General features: G+C 45.5%; 1 protein-coding gene across 1 annotated transcript; it reads right to left on the bottom strand.

Moving 5' to 3' along the window:
* Positions 1-27: 27 nt before the first annotated feature.
* On the bottom strand, positions 28-24,402 carry LOC144674476 (lysosomal protective protein-like). Its single transcript, XM_078535813.1, has 11 exons — positions 24,197-24,402; positions 16,117-16,228; positions 15,451-15,588; positions 12,722-12,880; positions 11,744-11,835; positions 9,905-9,989; positions 8,738-8,887; positions 6,454-6,584; positions 4,066-4,228; positions 2,798-2,887; positions 28-526 (listed from the first exon to the last, which is right to left on the bottom strand). Exons 1-11 carry the CDS (start codon positions 24,355-24,357, stop codon positions 443-445), a joined length of 1,365 nt encoding a protein of 454 aa, XP_078391939.1. The 5' UTR covers positions 24,358-24,402; the 3' UTR covers positions 28-442.

Raw genomic sequence — 24,402 nt, 5'->3', positions numbered from 1 at the left:
ACCCAGAGATTGTGCGTCACTGACAGAAGGAGAATAACCAGGATGGTGCAGCGGTGAGGGAATCACTCCTAGACATGGGTTTTCAGACCATTAAAGGCAGTCCCAGGAACACTGCCAGGGTCCCTTTTAATAGGACTAGGAAATCTCAGAGTGGCCATATTGAGCTCATTTCTGTCAGTTTGAGCTCTTTCCTCTTTCAATCTCATGGAAGATAATTCTCTGATTGTTGATAACAACTCTTCTCTAACTAGCGTTGGTATTTGTTCTGATCTACTCTTACAAGATGAGGTATTGCTAGTTTTCATTTGGCTCAGCTTAGTGTGATTTGCTTTGGTCTCTGCTACAATAAAAATCCCATTTTGTGTGAGAAAAATTTAACAATTGGATGATAAGGCAACAAGATAGCAGAGCAGCGAGCTGTGAGGGCAAGATGGTGACCCCATCAGTATGGAGAGTTGGAGAGGAAGGATTCAAACATCTTCAAGGCTCGTGCTGGTGCCCACTCTGGTACCATGTGTCCAGCTCCCTGAGGAAGAGAGAGAGTGAAGAGTTAGGATCAATGGACATCACCATCACGCTGAGAACTCTGACTCCACACACCAATTCCATCTTTTTCCCTTTCTGAACTAAAAACAGCCCATAATAACCAATGCCCAGTGAGGTTGATTGCTTGACACTGTATCAGTGATGTCATAGCAGTCATAAAGCCTGAATATTATGACATCATAGATGTAACTTAGCAACAGAGTTTTATTGATAGCAATGTTGCCATGCCAACCAGCTACCCAATATTCAAACACAAATCTGATCACAAATATCACTGCCATGTGTGGATTTGCGATTTCCAATCAATTGGGTCTTTTCTGATGAGTCACAAAGTTGCTGCCTCCTAATCAATTCTGTCCTTTTTATTGAGAATTCTAGGTGAAGGACTAGTGTAGAACATCAGCCAAGCTCAGAGAGCAGGGATGAAAATGGGGAACAAAGATCGAGAGCCAGTGACTAGCTGATGTTATAGATCTCTGGAGTAGAAAACTACAGGAAGTGACGGGGCCTGTATAGAGAAAAGCGTCCACCACCAACATCTCAGGCCAACTAGGAATGTTCAATAAATGACAGCCTTGCAAGCAAAGCCCCAGGAGGAATTAAAACAGATTGGAGGGTGGAGTATCACAGGGGGTGTGAGAGACAATGAGGGGAGTATCACAGGGAGTGAGAGACGATGAGGGGAGTATCACAGGGAGTGAGACGATGAGGGGAGTATCACAGGGAGTGAGACGATGAGGGGAGTATCTCAGAGAGTGAGACGATGAGGGGAGTATCACAGGGAGTGAGATACGGTGGGGGGAGTATCGCAGGGGGAGTGAGATGATGAGGGGAGTATCACGGCGTGAGAGACGATGAGGGGAGTATCATGGGGAGGGGAGTATCGCAGGGGGAGTGAGAGACGGAGGGGAGTATCGCAGGGGGAGAGAGACGGAGGGGAGTATCATGGGCAGTGAGAGACGGGGAGGGGAGTATTGTGGGCAGAGAGAGACGGGAGGGCAGTATGGGCAGTGAGACGATGGGGGAAGTATCACAGGGCAGTGAGAGACGGGAAGAGTGTTACGGGGTCATTGAGATGGGAGAGTATCAGGTCAGTGTGAGACGGGGGGAGAGTATCGGGTCAGTGTGAGACGGGACTATATCAGGGGTCAGTGTGAGACGGGAGAGTATCGGGAGGGGTATCACAGAATTCAGTGTTGGGGGGAGGTGAGTGGGACATCACAGGGGTCAGTGTTGGGGGGAGGTGAGTGGGATATCACAGGAGTCGGTGTTGGGGGGAGGTGAGTGGGACATCACAGGGGTCAGTGTTGGGGGGAGGTGAGTGGGATATCACAGGGGTCAGTGTTGGGGGATATGATTGGGGTATCACAGGGGTCAGTGTTGGGGGATGTGATTGGGGTATCACAGGGGTCAGTGTTGGGGGGAAGTGAATTGGACATCACAGGGGTCAGTGTTGGGGGGACGTGAGTGGGATATCACAGGGGTCAGTGTTGGGGGGAGGTGAGTGGGGTATTACAAGGGTCAGTGTTGGGGGAGGTGAGTGGGATATCACAGGGGTCAGTGTTGGGGGAGGTGATTGGGGTATCACAGGGGTCAGTGTTGGGGGGAGGTGAGTGGGATATCACGGGTCAGTGTTGGGGGAAGTGATTGGGGTATCACAGGGGTCAGTGTTGGGGGGAGGTGAGTGGGATATCACAGGGGTCAGTGTTGGGGGGAGGTGAGTGGGACATCCCAGGGGTCAGTGTTGGGGAGGTGAGTGGGGTATCACAGGGGTCAGTGTTGGGGAGGTGAGTGGGACATCCCAGGGGTCAGGTGTTGGGGGGAAGTGAGTGGGGTATCACAGGGGTGAGTTCTCCTCGGTGTCTGGGACAATAACTGTACCTCAAACAGGGTCACCAGGACAGGTTATCTGGTCATGATCATATTTCTGGTTGTGGGACCTTGCTGGACATAATTTTGCTGCTGTGACTCCTACATTACAACAATAGCTGCGCTTTATAAAAAAACTTAATTGACTGTAAGGTGTTTTGGGACAGGCTGACGTTGAGAAAGGTGATATATTAATGCATGTTGTTCTTTCTTTCTCACATAAGTGTAAGTGTAGTCATCACTCTGCTTCATTCAGTGACGTGTGATCAGTGTATCTTATGTTACACTTTTATTGCTTGTGTCACTGAGGGTGCAGATTCCACGATTACTCACATGATTCTACATTAGGTCTAAGGGAAAAGCAACATAAAGAAGGAGTTACCTTGACAGTCAGGAAGGTGAGGTTCCCAAACTGCTCGTAGAACCCTGCGATCTGGTCATTGTAAATCCATGGTTGGTAGTCCAAGGTTTTCTGGTGGTGAAACAGTCAGTTAGTTAGCTAATTAATTATTCATTGGGAATGACACACCTGTAGCTCAGCTCTTACTGAAGTTCAAAGTCTCCACACAGGCTGGAGATTATATTTTCCACATTAATGAGCTGCAAGATACATTGTTATCCCAGTGTCTCAGAATCTGCCCAGCAGTGTGATAGGGGCAGTTCAACAGATTGTTAGAGAAATGCTATTGGCCTTTCATATAGATAGGACATTGGAGTGTTGACTCGTGTCAGGGCCAGGCACTCAGTATCTGGGACCACAGCAAGTTCCCATCTGCAAGGTGCAAACAGATTTAACCAGAACGTTGACCACACTCTCCCCACCACTCCACCCGAGGTTGTTGATTCTTATTTGGGTTCAGTCGTACAGACCTAGCATCTTTCCCAAGACCATCATCCTTCATTTGATGAATATGTCAACACCATCGAGGAGAAATAAACTCATCCACCACTTTAAACATTCACTCCCTCCACCGTAGGCACAAAGCGGCAGCAGTGTGTACCTTCTACAAGATGCACTGCAGCAACTCACCAAGGCTCCTTCGACAGCACCTTCCAAATCTACGACCTCTACCATCTAGAAGGACAAGGGCAGCAGATGCATGGGAACACCACCATCTGGAAGTTCCCCTCCAAGCCACACATCATTCTGACTTGGAACTATATCACCATTCCTTCACTGTCGGTGAGTCAAAATCCTGGAACTCCCTTCCTAACAGCACTGTGGGTGTACCTACACCACATGGACTGCAGAGGTTCAAGGCGACAGCTCACCACCACCTTCTCAGGGGCAATTAGGAGTGGGCCATAAATGCTGGTCTAGCCAGCAAAGCCCACATCCCGTGAATGATAAAAATCCTGAAACTTCAGCAGACTCTTCGTCATTGATCCCAGCCTCACCCCACATCCACCCACACACTTTCCAGCAGGGGTCAGTGATCAGCAGCAGGGAAACTCCCACCTATCTGCCCCTTCCTGAACTACAAACATCTCCATTGCCCCTACACCTGGGGCTGAATCAGCTGCCTAACGGAGCACAAAATGTGACAGTAATAATATTACAACTTGGAAAGTTTACAGAGCCATGAAGCTTTGAAAATCAATATGATACGTTTCAGCTCCAGTCCGCGTATCGAGAACTATCCTACATACCTGCAGATTCAGTGACTGCACAAACCAGTTTCCACCCAGGAAGTTACAGGCCACGTCAGTGTCACCATTGTAGACCAGCACACGGAGACCTTTGCTGAGCAGCTGCAGGTAGAAATCATGCATGGTGCTGTAGATACGTTCGTAGGTGTCACTAACCACTGTACTGCAAGTGGAGGAAATGGTTTAGCTCAGGTTAGAATAAGTGCATCGAAATTAATCCCAGTTTCAGTTCTTGAGTTTAGAAGGGCGAAGGGTAATCCAACCAAGTTGTTTAAAATTAAAAAGGAGTCAATAGGTTAGATTTTTGTTAGTCAAGGGGGTTAAGGGTCAAAGAACCAATGGAATTGAATGAAAGACCAGTTATGATCTTATTGAATGGCAGAGCAGGCTCGAGGGGCTGGACTTCCTCCTGTTAATGCTCGTATTGAACGCACCCAATTGTAAATCCAGGTAATTAGATCATTACAGTTGCTGCATTTTACTTAATTTTCTTTCTTAGAAACAGGTTTAATGTAACATGCATTTTAACCAGTGAGATAACCAAAGCATTTTGTCATGAAGATGTACTATATAGAATAATAATTTATATCATCAGCTGGACATCTAATTTATAATGTCATTGACTGATCATATAGAACTTGTTGCAAGAACACTTTTGCTAAGCAAAGGACATTGGCCCACAGCAGCTACTATGTTGTATTTGTGAAGAACACATGCTGTTTTATGGAGGCACACAGTTTGCGGAGCTCTCAGAAACAGTGACTGAAAGGTCACATGACCCAGTTCTTGGGTGTAAAATATACTGAATTTGAACTAACAGAGAGACTGGCACTGGGGCAACAACCTTAAGCCTCTTTCTCTGGAGCCTCTGTCAAAGCTGAGCTGTTTGTGATTTGAAAACCCACCAGAAGACCTCATTGCTGTAAACTGAGACCTATTAAAGGAGGATTCCAAATCAACACCACTGTCTCCAAGAGGAAAGAGAATTAATGGGCCATAACTGTTCCAGTGTGAAACCCAAATACCAGCAGCTCCTGTGGAAATTACCCTTCAGCTATAAACAAACATCCAGACAATCTGTGAATAAATTTTTTCTGATCTTACTTTTTACTTGGGCAAGTTTTAAGATCTGATATTCTACAGAGTTTTATTTCTCTTTTGCCTGCTTGAGGGGTGGTTGTATGTGTTGTTTTTGCATTAGTGGGTATATTTGTATAAATATACATATTTATAAATTTTAAACCTTTTGTTAATAACTTCTGAAAACTAACACTATTTGTTAACTTAAGGAACCTTGGCTGGCTTACACTGAGTACACTTAAGTATATTTATAAATATTGAAATGGCAATGTCGCTTTTTAAATTCAAACTCTGTAAAACCAACTCAGGAGTGGGACACGGAGAGGAGCCTGTTCACTCCTCCTAACTTGGTTTGAATAAAATAATACATTACAATAAACTAAGCCAGAACAGACATCAGAAATATCAACTAGTGAAAAATAGACTCATTAGTAGTTTATAGCACAGGAGAAGACCATTCTCCTATCCTTCTCTGCTCCAATTAAAGTAGTCCTAGCATCTCGATTCTCTCATAACTGTTATTCCCCATTCCTGGCAGAATTCTGGTGAATCTATCCAGTAGAGTCCCTTTTATAATAGGAGGTCTGAACCTACAAAATACTGTAACTGTGGCCCAACCAACGCTTTGTATAAGTTGATTATTATCTCTTCACCATTATTTATAAAATCCAAATTCAATTGGCCTTTTTACAACTGCTTTATCTATCTTTATTTGAACTTCCAGCGAATTAATAATTTGAACTCTTGGGGGTCTCTTCATCCACACCCTTCAATGTCTTTCCATTAAGCACACACTCCATCACCCTAATTTTTCCTCCTAAAATTATTCCCTCTCACTTATCCACATCATGTGGAAGTTTCCAGCTGACAACTCATCCATTAACATTTCTATGTCCGCTGGAAGTCTTTTCCAGTCCTCAGTTGTTTTCCAAATCTTTTACTTTTGGGGGACATCAGCAAACTTCAAGGTTATGGGGTGAATTTTCACTTTTACCTACAGGAGGTAACAGGTCAGCTGTCCAATTTATACCTTCCTGATTTTCATTTCCACTGACCCCATTTGAAGGGGTTAGAAACTGGGCCAGGTGCAACCCAGGCATTTGATCCACGAACAGGAACATTCGGCCACTATTGAGGTTAGACTAACTTGATATGATGCCCAGTTTATCCCACTCCAGAAACTTGAGAACAAAATCTCAGCTGACACTTCAGTGCAATACTGAGGGGGTGCTACACTGCTGGAAGTACTACCTATCAAAGGTGTGTCCTGCAGGTCAATAATGCCAGTTTGCCCACATGTTCTCTAACCTGCAGAGTTGCCATGGCTGCACAAAGTCTGGGATATGTAGGGCCTTTCTCACATCTGCGCGATTTAGCCAGATCCACTCAGCAGTATCATTCACACATGGGGGAGCCAAGTTCCTTTGTGTACCTGCATTCTGGTAAGAAAGAAAGAGAAAGTACAAGTAACACGATGAGATACACATACATGTCAAAAACAACTAAACCCAGTGTATATATATCCCCATCCTCAATGATGGAGGAGCCCAGCACATCAGTGCAAAGGGTAAGGCTGAAGCATTTGCAACAACTTTCAGTCAGAAGTGCCAAGTGGGTTATCCATCTCGGCCTCCTCCGGAGGTCCCCAACATCACAGATGTCAGTCTTTAGCTAATTCAATTCACCCCACGTGATATCAAGAAACAGCTGAAGGCACTGGATAATGCAAGGCTATGGGCCCTGACAGTATTCTGGCAATAGCACTGAAGACTTGTGCTCCAGAACTTGCCATGCCCCTAGCCAAGCTGTTCCAGTACAGCTACAACACTGGCATCTACCTGGCTATGTGGAAAATCACCCAACAATGTCCTGTACACAAAAAGCAGGACAAATCCAACCCTGCCAAATACCGCCCCATCAGTCTACTCTTGATCATCAGTAAAGTAATGGAAGGGTTCATCAACAGTGCTATCAAGTGGCACTTGCTTACCAATAACATGCCCACTGATGCCCAGTCCCGCCAGGGCCACTCAGCTCCTGATCTCATTATAGCCTTGGTTCAAACATGGACAAAAGAGCTGAACTCCCGAGGTGAGGTGAGAATGACTGCCCTTAACATCAAGGCAGCATTTGACCGAGTGTGGCATCAAGGAGCCCTAGCGAAACTGGAGTCAATGAGAGTCGGGGGAAAACTCTACACTGGTTATACCCAGCACAAAGGAAGATGGTCGTGGTTGTTGGAGGTCAGTCATCTCAGCTCTAGGACATTACTGCAGGAATTCCTCAGGGTAGTGTCCTTGGCCCAACATCTTCAGCTGCTTCATTAATGACCTTCCTTCCAATTATAAGGTCAGAATTAGGGATGTTTGCTGATGATTGCACAATGTTCAACACCATTTCTCAGATACTGAAGCAGCCCATGTCCAAATGCAGCAAGACCTGGACAATATCCAAGCTTTGACTGACAAGTGGCAAGTAACATTTGTGCCACACAAATGTCAGGCAATGACCATCTCCAACAAGAGAGAATCCAACCATTGCTCCTTGATGTTCAATGGCATTACTATTACTGAATCCCCCGCTATCAACATCCTGGCGGGTCACCATTGACCAGAATCTGAACTGGACTAGCCATATAAATACTGTGGCTACAAGAGCAGGTCAGAGGCTAGGAATCCTGCACTGTGTAACTCATCTCCTGTCCACCATCTACAAGGCACAAGTCAGGAATGTGATGGAATACTCCACACTTGCCTGGATGAGTGCAGCTCCCACAACACTCAAGAAGCTTGACACCATCCAGGACAAAGCAGCCCGCTTGATTGGCACCACATCCACAAACATTCACTCCCTCCACCACCGAAGCACAGTAGCAGCAGTGTGTGCCATCTGCAATATGCACTGCTTGAATTTATCAAGGTTCCTTAGACAGCACCTTCCAAACCCACAACCACTACCAGCTAGAAGGACAAGGGCAGCAGATAGGTGGGATAGGAAGTTCCCCTCCAAGTCACTCACCATCCTGACTTGGAAATATATCACCGTTCCTTCACTGTCGCTGGGTCAAAATCCTGGAACTCCCTTCCTAACAGCACTGTGGGTGCACCTACAACACATGGACTGCAGCAGTTCAAGAAGGCAACTCACCACCATTTTCTCAAGGGCAACTAGGGATGGGCAATAAATGCTGGCCCAGCCAATGAAGTCCACATCCCGTGAAGGAATAAAAAAAAAATCACAGGAAGATAGGCAAGAAGGTTTTAAAAATGTACTCCAGATAATTAGGAAATATTTTACAGTGAGATCAAGAAATATATATATATAGAAGGAAAATGCACCATTGGGATTTTGTAGAACTGGAATGAAGGGGAAAGAGTTGGACACATCAGAATTCTATACAGTGAGAGTGAACAGAAGGGGTTTGGTCCATTGGGAGTGAATGGGCTCATTGGGATTCTATACAGTGGAACTGAATGAGATGTGGTTTGGTCCATTGGGAGTGAATGGGATGTGGCTGGGCTCATTGGGATTCTATACAGTGGGGGTGAATGGGAAAGGGTTGGTATGAAAAATGGTAATAGATGATTTGTACCTCTGTTATTCCAAACTTGTAAAATCGGAAGAGGTTCTTGAGTTCTGTGAGGAAGCGCGAGTTACTTGCTCCTATTCCCCCAGCACATTTCAGGTACAGCGAGTATATATTGAGTCCACTATTGTAGATGATCGTAAAGACTTCTCTGACCTGTAAAGAAAATAATTTTTCATTGACTGTTTTTTCAGGTTATTGAGTACGTATAATCTTGTCAACTTTGCATCACATCTGTCTCTCTCTTCAACTGCGAACATACATCTGGGCTAGGTTTATATCTACATATAAACTGACAGTCACAGACACAAATCCATGAAGATGGAAGGACAAGTTGGTAAGGCTGTTGAAAAACACTATGGGATCCTGAGATTTATACACAGAGGCAGAAAGTGCAAAATTAAGGAAGTTGTGCTAAATGACATGTTAAACTGAGACTTGTCAACCTTAGTAGAACAAAAGGACTAGGAAAATATTCTGTGGTGCTGTTTGAAGCAGATTAGGGGAATTCTCCCGCGTCCTGCCCTTAGAGGCAGAGGGTACAGTATTGGTAACATCATTGGACTAATAATCCAATCGCTTATGCTCTGGGAATGTGGGTTCAGCTCCCACCATAGCAGCTGGTGGAAAATAAATTCAACTAAAAGGAAAAAAAATCTGGAATTGAATGTTAGTCTTACTAATAATAACCATGTGTTGTAAAAACCATCTGATTCAGTAATGTCCTTCAGGGAAGGGAATCTTCTGTCCTTACCTGGTCTGGCCTACATGTGACTCCAGGTCCATAGCAATGTGGTTGACTCTTAACTGCCTTCTGAAATTACCTAGCATGTGAAGGGCAATTAGGGATGGGCAACAAATGCTGGCCTTGCCAGCAATGACCATATCCCATGAAAGAATTTTAAAAAAAATTCTTCAGTCAACATCACTGAAAACGGATGATCTGGTATATTACATTGTGATTTGTGGGATTTTGCTGTGTGCAAATTGGCTCCCATTTACAGCAATACCTTGATTTCAAAAGTACATCACTGGCTGTCAAGCACTTTGGGATGTTCTGAGATTGTGAAAGGCACTATAGAAATACAAGTTTTTCTTTCATATGTCCACAGTGTGCAGAATAAGACAGTGAGCGAGTGACCTGGGGGCAATAAGTGAATGAAGGGAACCTACTGATTCTTGGCAGTAGTAGTTATTGTTATTGACGAAGTTGCAGGATTCACCTTGGCAGCAATATGTGTTCAGGTCTTTCCACAAGCTAAATCGGGTAAGAAAGAAAGAGAGAAAACTGTGATCCAAGTCATAACATCTGACTGTGCCTTTTGTGTGTTGAGGACCAGACACCCTTATTATAAGAGACTTCCTCCTCTTCCCATTCCAACCCTTTGTCCCGGTCTCCTCATGTCAAGTTACTTGGTCCTCCATGAACTGAGTTCCTTACCTCAGCAGGTAGGAGCTAATAGGTTCATTGGTGAGATAGTGGTGTAGTGGTAATATCATGGGACTGGTAATCCAGAGAACCAGGCTAATCGTTTGGGGACATGGGTTCAAATCGCACCACAACAGCTGGTAGTGATAAAATTTAATTCATAAATTTCCCTCCCTAACAGCACTGTGGATGTACCTACACCACATGAACCGCAGCTGCTCAAGAAGGCAGGTCACCACACCACCACCTTCTAAAGGGCAATTAGAGATGGACAATAAATGCTGGCCTAGTCAGCAATGCCCACATCCCATGAAAGAATAAAAAAAATCTAGAATATAATACTAGTCTCAGTAATGGTGACCATGACAACTATCATTGATTGTTGTAAAACCCATCTGGTTCACTAATGTCCTTTAGGGAAGGGAATCTGCCATCATTATCATGTGATTCCAGTCCCATGGCAATATGGTTGACTCTTAACTGCCCTCTGAAGGGGCTGAGCAAGCCACTCAGTTCAAGGGCAATTAGGGATGGGCAACAATGCTGGCCTTGCCAGCAATGCCCACATCCCATGAAATTCTCCCCTGTTACACTCTCTTCTCCCCCTGTATTCCCTCCTCCCAATCTCACCCCCCAACACCTTCGCCACCTCCCAACCTCACCCTCCCCAACACCTTTGTTCCCCCACCTTCCAACCTCAACTCCCCCTGACACCTTCATTCCCCCCTCCCAACCCCCCACTGGTACACTTCCTCTCCCAGTCAAATCTAGACCTTCCTCTCCCAACTCCCCCGGCTCAGTACACCTTCCTCTCCGACTCACACCTTCCTCTCCCCCCCACCGATCATCTATAGCAGCCCATGGCCAAGACCGTGATGCCCCGAAGTAGACCCGAGACATCAACAGGGACCTCCCACCTTTCGTGAGCTGCTTTGCAGTGGAGCCAAATCCATGAGAATCCTCCAAGCATGTGATACACGTGCTCCCCCAGGGTCTGGTAGCTGTAGGGCTCCAGCATCTGCTCCTCGGATGTCAGTGATTGGAGCAAGACCCTAATAGTAAGCCCAGACTTTTGCACATCACACATGTCCAGTCCTGGGCTGGCATGTTTTCCCGGCAGGATGCAAAGCGGGTTCCCGCCAGCCTCCACCGGGATTGGTGTTCTGCCATGCCGGACACCATCGGGTGATCCCACTGTGCTGTCACACCAGTGTTAAACTGATTTTTGGTCTTCTTGCCACATTGCTCTCCCACCACCACCCCCAACCCACCCCCAGCCCCCACCATGATGCCCAACACCAATGGGGCCTGAAAATTCCGGCCCTTGTTCCAGGTTCTGCCATGAGGGGAAATATTTTCTTTGCATCTACTCTGTCCCCCTCAGAACCTTATATGTTTTAATAAGATCACTGCTTTGAATGGCAGCCTTGCTGCTTCAACGGGAACAGGTCATGCCCCGTTGAACAGGGCTGCCGACCTGGTCTGTGCAATGCTTCAGGTCGGGTGAGGATGCTGCCCCTTTTAGACCGACCTCACGCTGTGATTTAGAACACCCGGTTTGGAGGTTCAAATACAATACCCACGTGTCGCCGAACAGCCCATGGTAATATCCAAAATAGACGAGTGACTGGTCGTTGAAATATGTGCTGCTCAGTCCATTCCCGACTGCATACCCCTAGAACACAGAATGTAGCATCACCACAAGCTGGGCTCCTGCCCAACTCCCCCCCACCTGGAAGACGGTGACTCCAGGATATACGAGTGCTGGCATTCCACTACCGCTTTGTCCATTGGAGCCAGTCTTCACTTGCAGGATCCTGGGGCCAATGCTCCCCATACCAACAGCAGCGATGTGCGTAAAACAGATGACACCAGGGATTGGCTGTGGGATTGGAGGTTGTTCCATTGCACCTACTCACCAAGATACCCAAGGACAGCAGCATACATCAGTGGCTCAATGGGTATCATTCTCACCTCTGAGTCAGGATGTGTTGCATTTGAATCCCACTCCAAAAACTGGAGGACAGAAATTGAACCTGACACTTCAGTGCTGTTGTAAGAGTGCCTCATTGTCAGAGGTACTGTTTTTTTTGATGAGACATTAAACCAAATCTTCACCGTGCCATCTCAGGTGGAGATAAAAGATCTCACAGCACCATATCTAAGAACAGCTCTGTAATTCTCCCTGACCAAATTATATTGATCAGAGATCAGTAAAACAGATTACCTGACAATTATCACTTTGTTGTTTGTGAAAGATTACTGTGATCAAATTGGCTGCCACGTTTCCTACATTAAATAATGACGACACTTCAAAAGTACTTCCTTGGCTGTGAGACTCTTTGGGGCATTGTGATAACGTACTGTATCAAATACAGACTCTTCATTCTTTCACACTAACACACCCTATAACAAAATGCTTCAATCCCATTTATGGGGATGGGGGCAGTGACCCAGATTACAGCAGGACAACCACCCAAACAATAGAAGGAGGAACACGAGGCCGGGGAAACACACGAGAGGCTGATCCTGGGTTCCATAGCAAAAGGAAATGCAAATACCTTGAAGTTAATCTTCGCTGGGCCATTTGCGATTTTCAGGCTCAGGGTTGGCACATAGACACCCCCATAACTTTCACCCGTGACGTAGAAGTCATTGCTCCTGAAGCTGGGAAACTTTCTGAAGAAATCCTGCAGGGCCAGGTAGTTGTTCTCTGCGACCTGTTGAAGTGGGGAGGAGTGGGGGTGAATACGACACTGGGGTTAGTGCTGTGCTTCCTGCAGGGTGAAAAGACCCACAGAGGACCTGCAAGCGTTAGTCATTGATAGTACTGAGCTAAGGGTTGTTGGCTGTCCTGAAAGCTTGGAGATGGAATTTTTTCATGTCCCAAGACATTCCAATGTCAGCTGTGGCTCAGTGGGTAGCACTTTTGCCTCAGGTTCTGAACTTATGGGTTGAAGCCCCATTCAAGAGATTTCAGCGCATAATCCAGGCTGACACTCAGTCCTGGTACTGAGGTTGTCTGCACTGTCAGATGTGTTGTCTTTCAGACAAGACACTAAACCAAGGTTCAAAATGCTTCTCTGGTGGATATTACAGATGCATGGCATGACTATGAAGATGACCAGGGGAATTTTTGCCAGTGTCCTACTATTTGTGGGATCTTGCTGTATCCAACCTTGGCTGCAATATTTCAAACATTACAACAATGACCACGCTTCAAAAATACTTGCTTGGCTCTGAAGCACTTTGGGACATCCTGAGGTTGTGAAAGGCGCTATAGAAATACAAGTTCTTTTCTTTCTTTGACCTGTTAATTAAATTGCTCTCAGCTACAGAACACAACATGTGAAATCCTGGGGATCTATTGTTTTTGATATGTTCAGATTTCAGCGAGGCTTCTAACACTATTACCAAACAAGTGATCAGAATACAAAGTAGGAAGGCATCGAATAGCGGTCAAAAATCTGAGGAGGTTTGAAAATTGATTAAACTAGAGAAAGCAAAAGTGTTTTTGTGAATGGAGCCGCATCAGAGTGGAAAAAGGATCATGATTGAGTACCACAGGGATCACTGCTGAGGGCACATTATTAGGTGGGGACAAAAATGAAACTTTGCAGATGAATCCAAACAGTAGAGAAGAGACAAAATACACAGGAAAGTGGATAGTTTGGGAAAGTCGCAAATGAGTGGCATATGTTATTTAGTTAAGAATTGGAAATTATTAGTGCAAACATAAATCAAATAACTGGGCTACATGACACAACATAGAGTGATATGGGGTACTAGTGGAGAGTTCAGTGAAGCCAACAACATTGTATGTGGTAGCAGTAAGATGAATATTGTGGAGTGTAACCACAAGAATAGAAGGAAAATTCTAGTAGAGTATTGAACTGCACACAATACTAGTGGCTATGCCACAGAAAGAATATCTTGGCATTGGACGTTGTGCAACGGAACTGATAACTAACTTAAGACATCTGAGCTGTGAGGAAAATTTGAAGAGCCTGGGATTGTTTACTGTGATGAAGATAAGTCTTGGGAGAAGTTTTATCCAAGATTCTTAAAATAATTGATAAACTGAACCCCAATAAAAAACCCAGCATTGACGCAAGCTCTAGAACCAGTGGGTGTTTTAGGAGGAAGATGCACAGTTTAGTTTAAACTACTTCATAAAGTGGGTGGTGAACGTGTGAAATGGACTGTTGAGGAGGGGAAGTAGTGGAAGGGAGAATTGGATAGATATTTGAGGCAGTGGCTGATCGCAGAGTATCAGATTTTGGGGCTGCTCAGTTAAAGAAAGGAATATTTTTCTGTACCTTCCTGTGTCCTGACATTCTGAATTTTCCATTGATAAATGAAAGATTTCAAAGTATATTTATTGAAGTGGTTAGCAGGAGAGGGTTAGTTTTGTCACCAGACTGCAGTCATGGTGCTGGAGGCAGGATCTCTTTGTGTGTACCAGTTACCTAACGATTAAATCCTTTAAGTGTTTTTTATATTGCGATGGCCTGGTTACCCAAACTACTTCCCACTGTCACTGTTTAGTTCTGATCTTGGGACACTGGGTCCACAAGCTGACACCTGAATTAACACAGCTAAATCCTACTCCCTTTCCCAGTGGGAATGTTGAGGCAAGAGTTGGTATTCCAGATTCCAGACAGAGCAAGTGTAGTGAGGGCCCTGCAGCGTACACTTTACAGAGAGACATGCCCCAGTCAGGAAACACACTCAGTTTAAAGCAAGAAAAGTCCTGCCAGGACGATGGTGCACAGAAAGATCACATGTTCACCTATACAACAACTGTTGTCACATATCATAAGATAGCTCATTACATGAAGGACAATGAAACATTTCAATGTCAGACTCTGTGAAAACACAATTGAGCTACACAGTGGAGAGAAGACCCATCACCCTCAAAATCAGAGCCAGGAGAGAGGGCAGAGAGCACTGGAGAGGGAGGGGGGAGAGAAGAGCAGAGGCCTCAGTCTCTCAATGAAGAAAATGAAGAAGAAGCTGGTGATGTGTAAAGGTTCAGGTAGAACTAGGTCCACCTCAATCAACAGTCTGGATGGGATTGTCAACACCCACTGCTCAAATAGCTACCTCGTGTGACACATTGATTGTTGGATGCAAGAAATGAATGACCCTGTGTTTCAATGGTTTGGTGTTTTGTAATCTACAAGCGCATTTCTACCCACTCCTAGCCAGGAAATGGTGACCCAGCTCCCAGCAAACAGCTCTCACCACCTGGGATGTCCTAACAGGAGTGGCAGGTTGGGCACAATACCTCAATATCATTGGTGGCGTAGTTTTGATCATCCGAATAGGAGAAGCCAACCCCAGCCGGGGACTCCAGGTACAGAACGTTGGCCACTTTGTTCCAGCTGTACTTGTTGATGTAGAGTGTACTGCCATCTTCATTCACCTGGAAGCAAACACACTGGAGTTAACAGGATGTGACCTATCGACATAAATCTGCATTAACCAACTCCTCCACCCCCATCCCTGGACCCCCACACTCAACACACCACTGCACCCCTCTCATCAATAGCTCCCCCCACCCCACAGCCCCTTTCAGGAGCTCCTTGGCTATTTACTTCCTGTTCACTCAGTACACATTCTCCCATTTCATATCAAAATGCTATCCTCAGTTCCCCCAAAGGCTCAGAGTATAAATGTACAACCGTGCACTGCACTGAGCTAGACTGACCAGAAGATTGCAGGTTTCATCCCCAATGCAGGTTCCGGGAGTGGGAAGGAGAACAAGGGCTTGGGTTGTCCAATCTGCAAGCACCACCTCGGCTGGTAGGTGGGCATTGGGTCAGGACAGAACCAGGAACCCTGGCTGTTCCCTTCCCACCAGCCCAGGAGAGTTAAAGCCAACACTGTTGTCCTGATGAGGTTAGTCAACAATAAAACTCAATCATTACCTTTCAGTAAAGAAAGCACTTACATGTAAAGGTCCATTTTCAGCAAGGAGTCCCTCTATGGAACTGCACCCAGGCCCACCATTCAGCCACAGGACCACAGGGTCATTAGTTGGGTTTTGCTGAGATGTCAGAAACCTGCAGAAGACAAAACAAGTTGGAATTAATGTCTGCCACTGAGAACCCTGTAAGATCATGGAGAGATAAGGCATGGTTTCAGAATCATAGAATGGTTCAGCACAGGGAGTAAGATATTCAGACGATTGCAACCACACCAACTGGGATTGTCACTGGACTAGTAATCCAGATGCCCAGGGTAATGCTCCAGGGACCTCGGCTCAAATCCCACCACAGCACATGGTGAAATTTGAATTCAATGAAAATCTGGATTTAAAAGTCTAATGATGACCATGAAACCATTATCGCTTGTTGTAAAAACCCATCTGGTTCACTAATGTCTTTTAGGGAAGGAAATCTGCTGTCCTTACCTGGTCTGGCCTACATGTGATTCCAGACCCACAGCAATGTGGTTGACTCTTAAATGCAAGGCCAATTCGGGATGGGCAATAAATGCTGGCTTAGCCAGCGACGCCCACATCCCATGAATGAAAAAAAAACTCTCTGCGAGAGCAACTCAGATAGTTCCACTTCCCTGTCTGTTCCCTGTGGCCCAGCCAATCTTCTCCCTTCAGGTAATTATCCAATTTCCTTTTGAAAATCACAAATGAAGCTGCCTCCATCACACTCTCAGGCAATGCACTCCAGATCTTAACCACTCACCATGTAAAAAAGTTGTTGCTCATGTTGCCTCAGTTTTTTTGTCAATCACTTTAAATCAATGTCCTCTGGTTTTTTGACCCAGTCTTTCCCTATCTACTCTGCCGTCACTGGATTCACTAACCCTTTTGCAGGACAGTCCATCAGGGTCACTTCTGACCCTCGTTTTCTGAAAGTATTGATTCTATCTTTACTGTATGTTTTCAAGAAGGAGTTAGATATAGCTCTTGGGGCAAAAGGGATCAAAGGATATGAGGAGAAAGCGGTAACAGGCTATTGAGTTGAATGATCAGCCACGATCATGATGAATGGCGGAGCAGGCTTGAAGGGCCGAATGGCCTACTCCTGCTCCTAGTTTCTATGTTGACATTTTCCAGCAAGGGCGATCTAATTGAGGTCTTTAATATGTTAAAAGGCTTTGATGGGGTAGATGTGGATCATCTATTTCCTTTATTGGATTACCCTTCAGGAACGAAATTAGGAAGTAGTTCTTCCACCATAGGGTAGTGAAAATCTTGAGGTCTCCCCAAAAAGGCTAGGGATTTTGGGGGGCAATTGGAGCTTTCAGGAGTTCTGTTAGGTAAGGTCACCAAGCGTTATTGAGTAAAGTTGGGAAGATTGAGTTGAGGTACAGGTCAGCCATGAGCTAATGGATGTGTTTCCCACAGGGGTGGGGGGGAGTGTAGGTGGGGGGGGCGGGGGGGGGGGGGGGGGGGGGCGGTGGCATGTAAAATAGAGGGGGGCATGTAAAATGGGTGGATGCCCATCCAACTATCCCGCCCATCCCTGAGCACGCCCCATAATACGGGGGAGGGGGGCGGGCACTGAAATTGCCAGCCCGCCTGCCATATTTAAATGAACAATTAAGGGTCAATTAGACTTGTTATGAAGATAATTGACTCTGATAATACACTGCCCACGCCATAAAATGTTTGGTGTGGGCAGCAGGGCAGGAGCGGGCACTTACTTCAAGTGCTTAGAGGGCGGCAAGGAAGTGGGGTGGGCAGTGGTGGTTTGCTTTTTGGGGGCTGCCTTTTACTGATTGTGGGGTGGCCCCTCTTAGATTGAACACCCCCTTCCTTCCTACCTGCTTCCTTCTTTAAACACCACCCACCCCACCTCCCCACACCAACACTGCCCCTCTCCCTAACCTACCCAAACCATCCCAGCCCAAGATCCCAAATTACCTGCTGTGGGGTTCCAAGGCATTGGGATCCTCTCTTCACCATTACTTCCGGCAGTGGCTACTGATGCCTTCCTGGCACTGCTCTTGCTTTGCGTGCATATTACTTTAGTAATACCGGTAGGAAAAAAATTACGCAGACAGAAGCCGGCGGAATCTGGCAACCCTCCATGTGAGCAATACTCAACAAAATGTCTTGCGGGCTACAGGTTGTCTGCCACTGATCTAGAAGGACAAGGGCAGCAGACACATGGGAACACCACAACCTGGAAGTTCCCCTCCAAGTCACTCACCATCCTGAGTTGGAAATATATCGCCGTTCCTTCACTGTCACTGGGTCAAAATCATTGAACTACCTCCCTAACACCACATGGACTGCAGCGGTTCAAGAAGGCAGCTCAGCACCACCTTCTCAAGGTCAATTAGGGGTGGGCTATAAATGCTGGCCCAGCCAGCGAAGCCCACATCCCATGAATGAATAAAAAAAATTCAGCCCAATAAATGGGGGAGAAAGTAGGAGGGGCTGAATGGCCTCCTGTTCCAACAGGATTAGCTGTGTGAAGCCTGGACACTTTTCACTTCCCTATCCCAGAGGCAGTGAAATCAACTGCTATACCCAAACTGCTATCAGAGAGCTGACAGTGCCTGTCAAAACCGTTTGAACAAAATGTTGAAATCTGTTGTGGGGCAGTTTCTCTTCCCTCATTTGGAAAGTGGCCGGGGCAATTGGCAGGATAATTCTCTTTGATAATTCCACTGCCTCTGCTCACAGACTCCAGTTCTCACACCACACAATGGCTGATGCACAACAATTTGACCTCTGTAACCTTCAAAGAGGCAATGAAAATGTTTCAATTAGTCAAAGTCAGTTCCTTTATATGTCTTGTGAGTCTAACCTACAATTCCAATGTTCAGAATTGTAAATAAAGTAGGATGGTACTGATTATGGGGTTAACAGGGCTTTGATCATGGAGAGTTAAAAGATGGGAGTGTAAGTCGAGTGAGAGAAAAAAGACTTGCATTTATATAGCACTTTTCACGACCACTGGACATCTCCAAGCGCTTTACATCCAATGGAGTACTTTTGAACCGGGGTGAAGTGGAGTGAGGTAATATAGGAAACACTGCAGCCACTATGTGCACAGCAAGCTCCCACGATAGCCATTTGATAATGACCAGATCACCAAGATTTGTGATGCTGGTTGAGGGAAAAGTATTGGCCAGGACAGCGGGAAGAACACCCCTGTTCTTGGGATCTTTTACATCCACAGGATGAAGCAGATAGGGCCTTGGTTTGACATCTCGCCCAAAGACTGTACCTCCAAGAGTGTAGCACTCCCTCAGTACTGCACTGAGAGGGGACATGTCTGTAAAGTTGGTGAGTGTTCAAAGAGATAAGAAAGTGCTCTCTGACACCACTGTCCACCACCAGCCTGCCCCACCCCAGGCCAGCCTGACTTCTCAAACATGTGAAATGTCTGGAGAACAATAAGTAGAGAGAGTGAGCCATAATGCGCATGTGGGAGGGGAATTGTCTATGTGACTGCTGCCAAACTCGCTTACCAACATTTTGCACTGTGGCCATTCTTACATACTGAGTTATCATAGAATAATAAAAAATCTATGGTGCAGAAGAGGCTATTTGGCCCATCCTATCTGTACTGGCTAAAAAAGGCTTATTCATCCTAACCCCACATTCCAACTCTTGATCTGTAGCCTGATGGTTATGCGCTTGAAATAACTCAAGTATTTTTAAAATTCAATGTGGATTTCTGGCCCTATCACCTTTTCAGGCAGTGAGTTTCAGACCCTCACCACCCTCTCGTCAACTCCTCTCCAGAGAGAAAGGCAGCCTTCCATCTTATAAATCAATGGTTTGTGTCATGGTGGTCAGTGCTGTGTTTAGCATCGCCTGGTGTGGCTAAGGAGCCTCACTTTGGCATGGCCATCTCTGCTTCATTTTCTGCTGAGGAAGACAGCGGGCTGAGAAGGTGCAGGGTTTTCTGGCCTCTGTTTTCTCTGGGCCCTCTTCTCGGCCAGCTGAGCTTTTAATTGCTGCTCACCTTTTCCAATGCCCTTTTAACAAACAGTCAGCCTCCAGTGCTCATGTCCGTAGTCTCTCTGGTGCAGTCACAATATACATGTTTATGTTAACATGACGCATTGAACTGTATAAATATATATTATATATATATTATATATAACTATATAAACTATATATAATTGCACACCTTACCTTCACGCCACCCATTCACCTTTCATATAGAGAGAGTGCACAGAATGGGAAGCATTATATTCCAGTTGTCTGTGTACAGAGTCAAGCCTCCTGTTGTGATCCCTAGGTCATGCTATCATTTACCTAGATTTTGGGTAGGTGAGGGTGCCGGAACTGTAAATAAGTTACAGAGGGAGGTCAGAGGGCTTCACAAAGCCCCAATGAGTTTGTTACTCTTGAGATTAAAAAGGTGCCTCTTTCACAAGTACTTGATAAATAAAAATTATTGGTCAGCTGACTCTCTGGCTCCTGATCCATGCATCTGCATTGAAATAACAAGATAAGGATTATCCCTGCATTTATCAGATGATTTAATCCATAGTGCCTCTGCATCTATCAATGTTCTTGGATGCTTCCCCTGACTTTTAAGTGGAACTTTTACATCTCTCCCTTCAGTGCATCCATCTCCAAACACCTCAGGTTCCACTTCCAGAACAAGTACTATTTCCCCCTTCAAATCTAATCTGGAGGACACCCTTTCCCACCAAAACCTAGGTGAATGATACAAGGATCATCACAGGGAACTTTGCTGCATGTGCTAACTACTGAAATATAATATATGGTGCTCAAACTCAGTCAGGCAGTGAAGGAGCAAACACTGGAGCCCAGTCTCTATGCACATAAGCTTTTATTAACAGAGAAACACACATTGCATTTCATGCAACAAACACATTTTCAGTCTGCTCCTATATATTTGTGCACAAGTGAGTCCTCAACTAATGCCTACCAACTGGATATAATAACCCCAAATTGATATACATTTAACACATGGCATCCCATGTGTTCTCTATATGAAAGGTAAACTGAATAAACATGCAAGGAACAACAACCACCTTTGACATAATAAAACACGCTCATAGGAACATTATAGAACAAAGTTTGACACCAAGCCACATAAGGATATATCAATAATTTTTTTCCAATAATTTATATAGATTTTTCTTTTCCCACCTATTTCCATTATTTTTAAATGTATTTCCATCCATTGTTTTATCTCTACCTTTTAGCCTATTTCGATTCCTTCACCCCACCCCACCCCCACTAGGGCTATCTGTACCTTGCTTGCCCTGCTTTCTACCCTTAATTAGCACATTCCTTAGATAATATCACCACCTCAACACCTCTTTGTCCTTTTGTCTGTGACATCTTTTAGTTATCTCCACCTATCACTGGCCCTTTATCCAGCTCTACTTGCCCCCCCCACCCTCCCCCCAACTTAAACCAGCTTATATTTCACCTCTCCATTTTTACTTAGTTCTGTTGAAGGGTCATTTGGACTCGAAACGTTAACTGTGCTCCTCCCCGCAGATGCTACCAGACCTGCTGAGTTTTTCCAGGTATTTTTGTTTTTGTTAAGGATATATCAGGGCTGATGACCAATATCTTGGTCAAAGATGTAGGTTTTGAGGAGCATCTTAAAGATGGAATATGCGGGTTAGGGAGCAAGTTCCAGAACTTTGGGCTCAGGCAGCTAAAGGCATGGTCAATGGTGGATCAATTAAAATGGGGTGCGTAAGAGACCAGAATTAGAGAAGCAAAGTTACCTTGGAAGGTTGGGAGGGATGCTGAAGGAGTTTACAGACATAGAGAGAGCCAAGTCCATGGAGGGTTTTGAAAACAAGGTTGATCATTTCAAAATTGAGGCATTGCTTAACTGGGAGTCCAAATAGGTCAGTGAGCATAGGAGTGATGGGTGAACAGGAATAAAGACATGGGCAGCAGGGTATTGGATGATGCCAAGTTTGTGGAGGGTAGGAACAGAGGAAATAGGATCAGGAGTAGGCCATTCAGCCCCTCGAGCATGCCCTGCCATTCAACTAAATCATGGCTGATCTTCAACCTCAATGCCATTTTCCCACACTATCCCCATATCCCTTGAGATCTTTAATTTGCAGAAAACTGGGTAGAACATGGGAGGCCACCCAGAAATGAGTCGAGAGGTAATAGTAGCAAATAATCTTATATTTAACTATTTATTTTAACCACGCTGCAATAACTGTACAATATAAATCCTATCACATTACAGCTGTGTGTGTAATGACATCTCAGCCTAAACCCCCCTCAAATATCCCTCCAATCTTCTTCATTTAGGATAACTCCAGGATTCTGCGCCCTCTCCATCAATGCACATCATGCCACTTATAGCAGGAGGGAGTCAATAGGGACATTAAGGGGTGGGGAAGATGGGGGAAACATAGGTACAATGGAGAACTTTGGCTTTGTAAGACTTATTTTCTTCTCCTTTGTGTCAGCTGAGGCTCAGCTGGTAGCACTCTTGCCTCTCAGTCACAAGATCCTGTGTTCAAGTCCTATACTTTCAGGACTTGAGTGTGTAAAATAATATAAAATTAAACCAGAAAATGCTGGAAATAGTCAGTAGATCTGGAAGCAGCTGTGGAGAGAGAAACAGGCCAATGGGTTTTTGTTAAAAAGGAACGAAGGCTGACACTCCAGTGAAGGGAATGCTGTACTGTCAGAGTGCCATCTATTGGATGAGATGTTAAACCAAGGCTCTGCCTGCCTTTTCAGGTGGACCCAAAAGATCCCATTGAAGAAGAACAGGGAGTTCGCCCCAGTACCTTGGCCAATGTTTCCCTCTCAATCAACCTCACAAAAACAGATTATCTGGTCATTATCACATTGCTGTTTGTGGAAGCTGGCAGTGCACAAATTGGTTGCTCCATTTCCTACATTACAACAGTGGCTACACTTCAAAAGTAGTTCATTGGTTGCAAAGCGTTTTGAGACATCTGTTAGTCATGAAAAGTGCTATATAAATGCAACTCTTTCTTTTCTCTCCCCTCTGACTCTTGCTGGGTATATCCCACAATCAGTCACACTGGGAAAAATTTTCCCCCCATTGGGGGGGAAGTGCGGGAGCGGGCACGGGTGGGTGTGCCTCCGATCGGCGCCCCTGATTGGGAGCACGCCGCCATTTTATGAGGGTGGGCCAATTAAGGCTCGCCCAGCGTGATGTCCGCTCGGAAGTGCTATGTGCTCCCTGTGCGGGCGGGGATTCCCTCAGCCAGGAGGATTCCCTCAGCATGCGCACGAAAGAGCGCACAGATCTCCCTAAGGCTGATTGGCTCCGAATTAAAATTTTTAATACAAATGATAAAAACATTTCCCTGCCATGTCCCCTCATGTGACGTTGTCGCATGAGTTGGGACATGTCCATAACTTTTATTGAAAGGTTTGATAAAAATTTAAATACCCTCATGAAACCTCATCCCGCCTATGGTTGAGGTTTCATGCTTTTTCCGAAGCCCACCAGGGCTCCCGGCCTGCCCGCCAACCTTAAGGTTGGATGGGTGGGTCCATTAATTACCTTAATTACTTTTTAAGTGGCCTCAATAGGCTGTTGACAGGTCGGTGGGTGCACAGCTGACTCGGCTGCGCCCCCGCTGACCTGAAAATGGAAATGACGCAGGGTGAGGTCGGGAGTTCCGCCCGATGTCATCCTGTGTCATTTTACGTGTCGGCAAGTGGGCCCCACCCCCCCTTGTCGACCAAAAGATCCTGCCCACTATGTTACCACACCCCCACCCATTCTTCCTGCCCAATCCCAAACATTGGATCTTAATGAGATATTGAACAGTGGAGGGCATCGCTCAGGAATTAACTGGAAAGTGATTTGTGCAGCTTTCACTGCTTCTGTCTCACTTAATGACAATCTCCCCCAACTCCAACTCATCAACAAGTCCAGAGTTTAGTTTAGCTCAGTTATAATGTCCAACTCTATATGAACCAGGGATCTAATCTGGGATCTTCACCCACTGAGAGCTCAGGAGATTGTCAGATACGAGCTCTACTTTGTCCCCAATACCAGGGTAGGGTGTCCAGTATCTCACCTCCTGTACCATTCACTTACCAGTAGTGTAGATGTTGGCCAGGAGAAGCCTCCAGGTATCCAGACCACTGCTTGAAGTTGAGTCTGGTGTTGAAACCCGGCAAGGACAGGACTTCATCTGGGGCAAAGTATCCCAGAGCACTGCTCACGCAAAAAAGCAACAGCAAACACCGCCACATCATTGCAAAGCAGGTAGAGAGAGAGAGACTGAGAGATCAACAGCCAGA

Source organism: Cetorhinus maximus, unplaced genomic scaffold, assembly GCF_964194155.1.
Source record: "Cetorhinus maximus unplaced genomic scaffold, sCetMax3.hap1.1 HAP1_SCAFFOLD_675, whole genome shotgun sequence".
Taxonomy (NCBI): domain Eukaryota; kingdom Metazoa; phylum Chordata; class Chondrichthyes; order Lamniformes; family Cetorhinidae; genus Cetorhinus; species Cetorhinus maximus.
The sequence above is the reverse complement of the archived record's forward strand: the minus strand, read 5'-3'. Positions and strand labels throughout refer to the sequence as shown.

Excerpts from the sequence above, each read along its gene's own strand:
- LOC144674476 (XM_078535813.1), bottom strand. The coding sequence starts at position 24,357 with ATGATGTGGCGGTGTTTGCTGTTGCTTTTTTGCGTGAGCAGTGCTCTG. Across the intron at positions 15,589-16,116 it reads CTGAAAATGGACCTTTACAT|GTGAATGAAGATGGCAGTAC; the intron begins GTAAGTGCTTTC and ends GTTTGCTTCCAG. Across the intron at positions 12,881-15,450 it reads ACGCCACCAATGATATTGAG|GTCGCAGAGAACAACTACCT; the intron begins GTATTGTGCCCA and ends CCACTTCAACAG.